The sequence below is a fragment of the Anas platyrhynchos genome, chromosome Z (genome assembly GCF_047663525.1).
Source record: "Anas platyrhynchos isolate ZD024472 breed Pekin duck chromosome Z, IASCAAS_PekinDuck_T2T, whole genome shotgun sequence".
Taxonomy (NCBI): Eukaryota; Metazoa; Chordata; class Aves; order Anseriformes; family Anatidae; genus Anas; species Anas platyrhynchos.
The window spans coordinates 30167819-30179226 of record NC_092621.1 but is presented as its reverse complement, the minus strand read 5'-3'; the positions used below and the strand labels follow the sequence as shown (position 1 = coordinate 30179226).

The window sequence follows — 11408 nt, the reverse complement described above, 5'->3', positions numbered from 1 at the left end:
CAATATGAAAGTTAATGTCATAAAATTGCATCAGGTTTATCTTGTACTTTTCCATACTGCCTACAGCACCCACATCAATCACCAGAGACCTTGTAGAATGAGTCCTTAACACACACACACACACACACACACACACAAATATGTGAACAAGAATCATTCAGGAACTGTTTCTAAAACTCTTTAAATAGCTCACAGCAAAACCAAAGTAGAATATGTCATTTGTTTACTTATAATTTTTCCATTCACTCTTCTTATCTTAGTATTAGACAGTGAAGCTAATCAATTTCACTCTTGTTTCTACTCATTTTCACTTCTAGTCCTCAGTCCAAAGCAATAGCAAGTTGTGTTTGGGCTCACAGTCCTGCAAAAACAATGCACAGACTTTAATTTAAAATCAGAAACATATTTCAGTTTGAAATAAAGTTATAACAATATGCATTGTTCTGATTTTTCACAAGTGTTACTTAATGACTGGTCACATGACAGTATGCATTAGACACTTTGCTTTATAGAATCATAGAAACATAGAACCATTTGGGTTGGAAGGGACCTTAAAGATCATCTAACTCAACCACCCACCCCCACCCACCATGAACAGGAACACATTATTTCTGAAGAATTAAGTTCATTTGGGGGGCATCTAATATCAGTGTTGGTATCAAACAATAACACAGTGGCAAAACTCTAATATCAAAATATTTTAGAGTAAAAATACATTACTATACTTCTTTAATGTAGCTGCTTTCCTTTTGAACCTTTTGGCCAATTTCATTTAAAACTGGCAAAAGTATAGGTGCTCCATAAATAAGTAAATTTCCACAAGTTTTGTGGAATATTATGTTCTCACCTGATTAGCAGATAGCACCAGACAATAAAGAATTGCACAGAGGGAAAGGAACAAGGAAGAGGACAGATACCTTATAAATATTCTTATATGATATGCTTCAGTTAGATTTCAGAGATGTAAGCCACTTGATTGTAATCTTCTGGAGGTGCTGGTGAAAGATAAGTGGAGTTGGCATATTGTTGGCAGACAATGGAGGGACTATTGATCTTTACCATCTCTAAAAGAACTTGGGGCTCAGAACCTCTGTGCGGGTCTGGACCTCAAAATAAGCTCAGAGCCACCCCATCTTTAGGAAGCCACCAACTGCTGCCCACCTGGGGTCTCACTGCCAGCCCCTCTCCAGGTACAGAAAGGTACACAGCCCGTGACGCGCACAAGCCAGCAAAGGAGCATTTGTGCTAAGAAGAGAGGTCTCTTCCCCTGGCCACCACTAGAGTAGCCCTGCTTTAATTAATTAATCAATCGTGGAGTCAGGCTCCACGTCATTTTAATTAACTACTAACTTTCATTGTTGCTGTGGAACAAACTGGTACAAACATCATCAAACCTGTGTTAGTGCCTCTTCTTTTTCTCCATTATTTTTGAACTCCAACCACATTGGTTGGGTCTTTTCTTTGTAACTAAAATAATAAATCAGCATTCAGCTGTTTTCATTTCTCATTTCCAAAGAATGGCACCCAGCAGCTATTACATTTAAAAACATAGGTTCCTCATTCCACTTTTGTAGCGTAATGGAAATAAACCACATGGTCAAGCTTTCAGGGAAGGCGTTTGGGGATTCAGAAATAGCTTCCACAATCTCCTCTTCTTGGAGGAGGAAGGATTTTTAAATGAGCAGTTCCAGCAAGTATTCCTTTATACGGAGGCACAAATGCAAAATAAAGCATGAGAGGTCTCGCCGAAGCAGAAGGATACATGTCATCGGCTGTTGGGCTTCCTGACCTGACTTCTGGGCAATTGCAGAAGACACCACTGAGGCAGTTGCATGTGAGGTGTGGAGGCAGGGGCAGCAGTTAGCTCTGCTGGATCATCACAGGGAGTATTCTCCAAACATTTTGTTCCCAGGGCAGATTTTGTGCTAAGGACCAAATCAATTTCAAATGTTTACCTAACTGCATGAAAGAGTTCTCATCCAGAGAAATGAGGGAAAGCTGTTTTTTTGCCATGTGTTAAATGCCATGTCCAGCATGGAGCAGCATTGAGCCTGACTCTCCTCCAGCCAGAGGAGCCACAAGAGTGAGGCTGGGGCACCTTCTTCCAGAAGGATAGATGTGGGGGCAAACCAAGCCCTCACAGGTGAGTTGAGCCACCTGTGAGCAAATCCCTCCTCATTTTGGATATATTTTCACTTGTGTCCTCTGCTGCTGTGCAATGGAGTTAGCACCCCACCCCCCCAGTAATTCCCTGCTCTGCTTCCTTTGAAAAGCAAAGAAATAAAAAGTTGTGTTGGTCCCCAAAACTCCTACTCTTAAACAAATGCTGTCAGTGCTGTCAGGAAATGACAGTGGTATAAACCTTATAGAATGAACACACAAGGTTAAAAGAAAAAAATCTCCACAACATCGCTAAGCAAACAAGGTATGCTTCCATCACAGAGTTTCTCAAAATAACACAGTCTTTCAGGTTTGTAAGTGTGGACCAGATTTTAAGATTTTCTCTTGTGCAACACACAGCCCCTGGACTTTACAAGAAAATGCCCATTGTCTGTTTAATAGTGTGATGTGCCACTGATCTTAAAGCAGACCATATGTTTTAGTAACTAGCGAGAAGCTTTGATTTTTGCTGTTAGGTATTTTGGTCTCTTGCTCTGCTTTAAAACTTGGAGGATTCATCTAGAAGACTCTTACTTTTCTTAAGTGTGTCAGATATGTCTTTCTGATACCAAAGCGGAAATCTTTTTACTTTGAGGTCTTTCAAAGAGTCAAACATACAGGATACTAAGAGTTCTCTGGCTTGGTATGAACCAGGAGCTGAAAGCTGACCAAGTAAAATAAGTGCTTGCTTTTAAATAGTATGAGATTAAATGCTAGAACAAATTCACAAAAAACTGTGTAAAGGAAATGCCATATCTCAGTTTTTCTGCTGAAGAGTTGAGGCCCTCCTGAACACTGTAATTTCCTTTGAAAGAGGAAGAATGTACTAATATAATCTAATATACTCTGTGCCTGGAGTCTGGAGGCCAGACTCCGTGTAATTAGCAACCCCTCTTCGTCCTAAACTTGACTTCAAGATGACAAGCCTTCAAGGAGACCTCTGAGATGGAAGAGATGAAGAGGATCCTTTTGGTTCCACAGCAGGGACCAGTAGGGCATGTTTAGTTATGCTGAACTCCACTGTATCTGGTAGTTTTTCCATTTTCTAAAATCTGAATGAGAGTCCTCACAGTGATGCAGATAAGCGAACAGTATTCATTACAATTTAATCACTGGACAAAAGAGACATGCATCAGCTGTGTGAGTGGCCAGAGAGACAGCCTGCAGAGAAAGCCATGGAAGTGACAGCAGACAGAAGGGAGATAATCCGACAACTCAGAGCCCTGCAGCATGACGGTGGAGGCTGTTCTTCCAGCCTCCATGTATGATATAGGAATAGTCATGGAGATTACAGAGGCAGAAAGAATGGGTCAGCAGAGGAAGACACCAGCTAGCACTTAGGATGCACCGCAGTGTAAACCTTTCTCCAATAAAAGCTGCAGGGTTTCGTCTTTACAAGAATCTGATACAGACAAAGTAACACAAACAAATCATACAAATAAACCAAATGAATGAACCAACCAAATGGACAAACAAACAAACAACAACAAAACAACAGAAAAAGAGCAGAAATAAGCCAGGGAGATCTGGGCCTGTAGAAATGCAATCTGTTTATAGTGCTCCTAATGTGAAGAAAATACTTGGACAGTTATGAGAATCTGTGGATCTCATATTTTCTAGTCCAGTTTCCTGTGCGATACAAGAGAGACATTTCATTCTTCCGTACTCTAGGCACAAAGACATTTCTTCAGATCACAGAGTTTGGAACAGAAGGGTAAAAATCTAAAATGCCAAGAGATTCATTACATGAATGCAAGCAATGCACCTCTTTATGTTCATATGCTGAAGGCTTGGGGAAAACAATTCAAATAGTTAATTAATTAAAAGAATTACTCTTGCCTGGGGAAGACATATAGTGGAAGAAATCAATGAGGGATTTCACCAAAATGTGAATAGGTGTGAAAGCAGAAGTTTCAGTCAAGTTCTCTCAGAGCAGCTCTTTGAAAGTTGGGTCAGTAAAGAAAATGTCATCACTATAAACACAGTCAAGTTTTTACTCTGTATTTCATTCAGGCATTTCTGATCAAACTGCTCAACTCTTTTCTGTGTAGACCTGTGGGGCTGGAGAAAAGAACACCAAGAGGATTCTCTAGTATCTACCCTCTTAGCTGTCAGCTACACCTTTTTATGAACACTTCTTAATTTCAAGTTTTCAAGCCATCTGTTTACAATGTTTAACTCTGCAAGCCAAGCCAGACCCGTTCATTTAGCTTCCTTCTCTGGAAAAGTTATGAAGATTGTCCTAGGGGATACTTAAAAGTCAGTTAAAAAACAAAGCTATTACCAGGCATAATCAACATGGGATCATCACAGGAAAATCCTTAGCAACTTATCTCCTTCTACAGTAAGGTCATCTGCTTAATGGGTGAAGGGAAGGTGGTGGTTGTAAAATTTCTGCATTTCAGTAAGGCCTTTGATACCATCTCTCATGGTATTGCTCTGGAGAAATTGTCCGACTATAGGATGAATGGGTACATGCTACACTGGGTGATGAAGCAGTTGAATAGAGCTCAAAGAGTTGTAGTGAAGGGGGCTACATCTGGCTGGAGGTCACTAATGATTTTTCCCCAGAGCTTAATTCTAGGTTGAGTCCTGTTCTACATTTTTATCAATGATCCGGATGCAGGAGTTGAACACTTCCTTGGCAATTTGCTGATGATACTAAACTTGGAGGTGCTGTTGGCTCTCCGGAGGGACAAGAGGGATCTAGATACCTTGGACCATTGTCAATTATCAGTGGCATGAAATTCAGCAAAGGTGAATGTCAGGTGCTGCATTTGGGACAGAGTAAGGCCAGGTATAGACTGGGAGACGAGTGCCTGGACAGTTGCTCAGCAGAAAGGGATCTGGGTGTGCTGGTCAACAGTAAGCTCAATGTGAGCCAGCAGTGTGACCTGGCAGCCAACATGGGCGATGGGCAAACTGGGTACATTTTGGAGTACATTAAACATAGCAGAGCCAGTCAGTCAAAAGAGGTGATCTATCTTCCTGCTATATTTAATGTTTGTTTGGCCTCACCTTGAATATTGTGTGCAGTGCTGGGATCCACAATATAAAAAGGATGTTAAGGACATAATCACAGAATCATCTAGGTTGGAAGAGACCTCCAAGATCATCTAGTCCAACCTCTGACCTCACACTAACAAGTCCTCCACTAAACTGTATCACTAAGCTCTACATCTAAACATATTTTAATGACCTCCAGGGATGGTGACTCAACCACTTCCCTGGGCAGTCTATTTCAATGCCTAACAACCCTTTCAGTAAAGAAGTTCTTCCTAACATACAACCTAAAACACCCCTGGCGCAACTTGAGCCCATTCCCCCTTGTCCTGCCACCAAGCATGTGGGAGAATAGACCAACCCCCACCTCACTACAGCCTCCTTTGAGGTACCTCTAGAGAGCCATAAGGTTGCCCCTGAGCCTCCTTTCCTCCAGGCTGAACAACCCCAGCTCCCTCAGCCACTCCTCGTAGGACTTGTTCTCCAGGCCCCTCACCAGCTTTGTCGCCCTTCTCTGGACTCGCTCAAGCACCTCCATGTTCTTCTTGTAGTGAGGGGCCCAAAACTGAACACAGTACTCCTTGAAAAAATCCAGAGGAGGGCAATAAAGCTGGTGAGAGGACTGGTAGGCATGTCCTATGAGGAGAGGCTGAAAGCACTTGAGTTAACTTCTCTGAAGGAAGACAAGAGGTGACCTCATTTCTGTCTACAACTTCCTCTCTTCTCTTCCAACAAGGGGAAGTGCTGGCCTCTGCTTCCTGGTCACTAATGACAGGATGTGTGGGAATGGCACAAAGCTGCACCAGGGAAAGTTCAGGCTGGACATTTGGAAAAAAAATTCTTTACTGTGAAGGCGGTCAGTCCCTGAAACAGGTTTCCTAGAGAGGTGGCTGATGCCCCCTGCCTGCCAGTGTTCAAGAGACATTTGGACAATGCCCTCATTAATACACTTTAACTCCTGGTTAGCCCTGAAGTAGTCAGGTAGTAGGGCTAGATGATCTTTGAAGGTCCCTTCCAACTGAACTATTGTAAATAAATAAATAAATAATTCTTTATTTGTACTTCAAAACTGAAAATAAAGAAGAAAAACTAGTTGGGCAGCTGCCACAGTCTTCTTTTGACAGGGCTGGCCCTACATGGTGTAGCTTTAGACTGTTCCACCCTCGTCACCCTCTTGTTGAGTAAAAAGCTGTTAAGGACCCTGTGAGTTGTATAGAAGCCTGCTCTTCTAAGATGTTCTGCATACTGTGGTAAAGGCCAGATCTTTTCAAATCAGCTTCTTTTCACTTTGAACACAAACGCCATTACTTAGAACAGACTAGAACAAAATCTTGACACTGTTTCAAGGGAAAATTTGCTACTGACATCAGTAGTGAGAGATTAAGAAACAGAATTTTTATTAACAACCTGACACACACATTTCCAAAAGAAACAGGAATAACACTTCCTAGGCTCACCTATTGAGCTCTGATTTATGGTGGATATTTTTTTCTGAAAGTACATTACATACATAAGTTACAAAAAAAAAGCAAAGTGGAAATAAAAGGTAATGCACTTGCAGCATGAGTTATGATGTTGATTTTTATACTTGGTGCTCAAGAACATTTCATAGCAGAAACCTTTTCCTTCACATTCTCCATCTGTAGATGTGTTTCCAAATAGAAATACTTAAAGAAATCTCTCAGGAAGCACTGCAGAATCAAGCACCTTTTGAATGCTGAAACACAAACAAGCTGCAAGCTTTTTATGTTTTTCTACTTAAACTTTGGTAACATTTAAAAAAAAAAACAAACACACACACACACACACAATAATCAAGATTCATGCATATTTAGACCTGGCTTGCACATGCTCTTTAGTACACAGGAAATATAGGTCAGGTTACTCTTCCTGGTGTATACACAGTAATTTTACTAGTCCATGAGAGAGACTAGCACTTATACCTAACATGTACTGATATAGATATACTACAAATAACCTTAACAAATCTGTCTCAATTGTAATATCGTAATTTATCAAGTGTAAGGACTACTTGGACATCGTGATGCCCTGACACAGTGCATGACTTCACTTCGTGACATGCACAGTGCTGTCACAGCAGAGTTCAACCCACACACTCTTCCTTGCAGGACTTTGTCTTTTTTTCCCCTCCCACTGAAAAGCACCACGGTGGTGCTTTTCTGTTTTGTTTTGATTTTGGAGCTTGTCAGCACTGCTTTTAGATCAGACCAAAGGAAAATTGTACATGTTCCACCCACCAAGAATGATCTTTCATTGAAAAGGTTACTAAGAACTGAACAGTAACTGTAAAAGATGCCCCTTCCACTTTTTTCGTTTTTTTTTTTTGTAAATTCACAGTTGCTTTGACATAGAAGCAGCCTTACTCTGTATTCCCTAGGATAAACAGAAATGAGTTCATCGGACATGCAAAATGAACGTGGGGAGATGGTCACACAATATCAAAAATTGAGCAAGAAATTCATATGTGAAATTATGCCTTCTGACAGCTGGTACTTTTCTTTATTGTCTTTTTCTCTCCCCCTGCTGTTGCTGTCTCAAGGGCATGATTGAAAAACTGGGAAGTGAATGTCAGAGTTTGCAAGCAGCAGAAGTATGTCTCAGTGGCTTGAAACAAAATCCATTTGACTCTTAATATCACCTGTGGGGTAGGGGAAGAAGAGAGAGAGTATACTCTGGCAGTAACATAATCACCATTTTGAAAACATTACCCAGGACAGCCATGTACTTACTGTGTTGGCCTAGCTAACTCACCTACTCGGTGCTTCCCCAGACATTTATTGCACTGGCTTCCAGCCATACACCTTCAGTAAACTGCTCTGTCTTGGACTGAAGCAATTTCACCTTCAGCATAATCTTTGCTACTCCAGAATCAGCTCTATAGCAAGTTAACATGAATTTTCTGATGTAAACACAGAAGGGACAGCACAGCTACCATCACATCTCAGAAATGCAGTAGTGTTTAACAATACACATTTAAAAAGTGGAAGCATGTGCAAGGTAAACATACATTTTTCAAATACTTTTCACATCATCACAGTAGTAGCTTTTCCTGTTAGGCAAGTTTAAAGAAATAGATTCTCCATTTAATTAGTTACTCTGATTAGTTCTCTGTCAAAACATTTCTCTGCTTTCTTCACCCTGTCCACACTTGAACGTTAAAGTTACTGCAATTAAAATACACATTGCAAAATACTTCTATTAACTAGTCCCTTCCCATACCTATGCCCCTTGTTGTCCATCCTTAAAGATTTTTGTAAGCAGAAAAGTTTCCAGTCACAGCAGAAGGATATTACCACAGTTGTTAACCCAAAAGGATGAACAAAAGTGATGAATAGCGCAAGGAGTACAGAATTATTCACATACAAATTCAAGTAACCAGTTTTAAATCTACCATGACAGACTGAGATTAAAACTTCCTCGTAACAATCATCCTAACAACAAAGCCTGCGATTATGAAGAATGTGAGTTGTCTTCGCCAGAAACTAATTTCCTCTGTACAGCTTGAAAATGAAGCTGCCTACTGCATATGGGATCAGTCTACCAACACAGGTATTAATCACCATTCTCCCAATAAACAAACAGATCTTATCTGAAGGATTTACGAATAACTACTTTTCACACAGTGTAGAGGTTAAACAATTTTAAGAAAGCTCTTAGCTAAAAACTCCTTTGTAATTGTTCCTCTTTCTCCAGAGACCGTCTGTTCTAGAAGACTTACTCCTGCTACATACATATATTTTTCTGAGTAAAGTAACCGGCAATTCTGAGTCAGAGCAAGCAGTCTGTTGTAGAGCTACACAATATGGTTGTTTTCTCTCAGCAGGTCTAAGAGTTAGCAGCCTAACTTCAACACTGAGGTGTAGTTAAGCATGTGTAATTTTATGATTTAATTACTCTATTGCTAAGGAATCTGCTACCTGGGCAACACACTGCCCTTTCTATGTTTGGTGCAACTGGAACATTTGAAAATGCTCTCACAACTTCAAAAGCTGAGTTTTAAAAGTTAGAAGGTAATAGAGCTTTCCAGTTTTGAAGTTGTGACACTTCCAAATTTTTACTTAGGCTGATTTTAGAAATCTGAGCTGTGCTGTAAAATTGCATCTTTAATTAGTGTAGGTTTTATACATTCATTCTGGTCACCACTGATCTCAGCTTGTACATCTCAGCTTTTGGACCAATGGCTCCTTGTATTTAGCGTAATTTTAATTTGGAGAGTTTCCAGCTTTTATTGCTTAGGTTACAAGGGGAAGCAATGTAAGAAGTTATTATTCTCCACCCACAGATTTCTTCCTGTTGTAATTTGAAAAAAAAAAAAAAGTCAAATAATTTTGCTTTTTACTAAATTATTTTGGGTTTGCTAACCTGCAAATCAAATTTTGGAAGAGTACTAAGTTACAAAAATGGCCTCCCACTTCCAACTGCCTGCCCACCACCCCAAATTGTTCTTTTTATTTAACTGTTTAAAATAGCCTTTTATCACCTGAGGTACCATCTTACAGTGATGGGGAAAAGGTTAGTTGGTTTCCTTTTTTTAAAGGGGAAGAAAATATTTTTTTTAGGACAAAATACTTTATTTTTTTCCAAAACATGTTTAGACAGATGTAGCAAGAACAAAGTACAGTACAAAAAATGACTCATGGCCTCCAATAGTTCATAAAGCACTAATCAAATACCTAATGTTTTGTCAAAGTTCTGTTCAGTCCAATACACATTTTTGATATTACAGAGGTAATGCCCACTTTACACTGGCATCAGATGAAGTTTGCAAGACCATTATAACACAGTCACTAGTACTTGCTCTATAAATATACCAGCTTTTGACATGGTTTTATTTTACTCCAAACACATTGAGTGTAGTCTGAAGTCAAGTATAAATATCCTTCCATGTGTCAGGAGTTCAGCACTAAGCTCAACAGGTTTACATGAAATCTACCAAAACTCTTTCTCGCATAAGTATTTATAGCAAGATAAGAACTTTTACCACCAGTCAATCCAAACAATGCTCATTGCCTGTAACTCCTCTTTCAAAATGGAGAAGATGCACATAACTTGATGGCACTAAATGAATATATTTTTCCTCATGAAACCCTGAACAGCTTTTTTGTTACCTTTCAAAACTAATCGTGAACTACAGTGTGTTACATGCCAAACATGAAAGGAATGTTTGACAATTCAGAAACTGTCAAGGTTTCTCCTCCCATGCCATCTTTGCAGAGAAGGATAAAATAAATCAGCACAGACTGTGAGCTCTACTTCAGTATTCTAGCATTAAAGAAAATTAGAAGGCAGGCATTTTTTTCCCTCCTGCAAAATTAATTTAGTCAACATAAGTGGGAGTGAAGCATTTGACAAATTCTATACACAATGTATGTTGCGCCAAAAATAATAGTTTCAGCTTGTACTTTTACTTTAATGCCAATATTAATTCCACAGATATCTCAAGAATCTAATGTATCTCTTGTGACCATCTATTTTGTAGGGCAAATCTCATTTTGGTCAATCTTGTTTCCCCTTTCTATCTAAACCATTCAGAAAAAGCTAAGAGTGAAGTTTGTAGATAGACATAACTAGAGCACCTACTACATCTAAGGCTTGAGGATGCAAGAATAAAGGGCATGAGGACAAAAGGGGCACATCTGTCCCATGTAGTGGAGTACAGTGCAAAGAGCCCCAAGCCAGCTGAGACTCCAGCCAGCCATTCCATGCAATACAGAATAGTGGCATTACATTTGCAAAGAGGACAGGTCTAAACAGCCTAAAGTCAGCTTTATTGTTTCCATGCAGCAAGCTTTAGCACCTCTGCACTGGTTTTCCTTCTGCCAGAATAAGCACAGGGGAAGATGTTTTTTCATCAGATCTTTGCAGTCTTTTCTGGCACCCCATTTCATAGTCTGGAAACGCTTCTTATCTTATTGTTTTGCTAAGGTTGGAAAATCCAATGCCAACACACGTCATTAAGACTTTTTCCCCACCCTTGTGTTCTTCTTCAGGGGACTTTGTTTCAATTTTAAACATGATCTGGAAGAAACTTCTCAGGTGTCGCAGAAATTCAATTCTGAGGGAGAAAAAACAACAGAATTTAAGAAACAAAACAGAAAGCCCACCAGCAGTACCTACTAGGGCTGATTCCAGCAGTAAGCACAATGAGTACAATAAGCAGGAGAAGATTGCTTAGTACAGAGAAATAAACCTACAAGCTCCAAAAATTCTTACTTGCATTGTTG

At 39.8% G+C, this 11408-nt stretch overlaps 1 protein-coding gene across 2 annotated transcripts in view; it reads right to left on the bottom strand.

Moving 5' to 3' along the window:
- Positions 1-206: 206 nt before the first annotated feature.
- Positions 207-11408, bottom strand: part of RCL1 (RNA terminal phosphate cyclase like 1) — a 41716-nt gene continuing 30514 nt past the window's right edge. Inside the window, exons 9-10 of one of the 2 annotated variants that reach the window (XM_038170537.2) lie at positions 918-995; positions 207-361 (exon numbers count right to left, since the gene is read on the bottom strand). In XM_038170537.2, coding sequence (XP_038026465.1) covers positions 956-995 — 40 coding nt within the window. In that variant the 3' untranslated portion in view covers positions 207-361; positions 918-955. Of the gene's footprint in view, positions 362-917; positions 996-6536; positions 11240-11408 lie in introns of those variants that run through there. The other variant, XM_038170536.2, reaches the window with a different exon arrangement.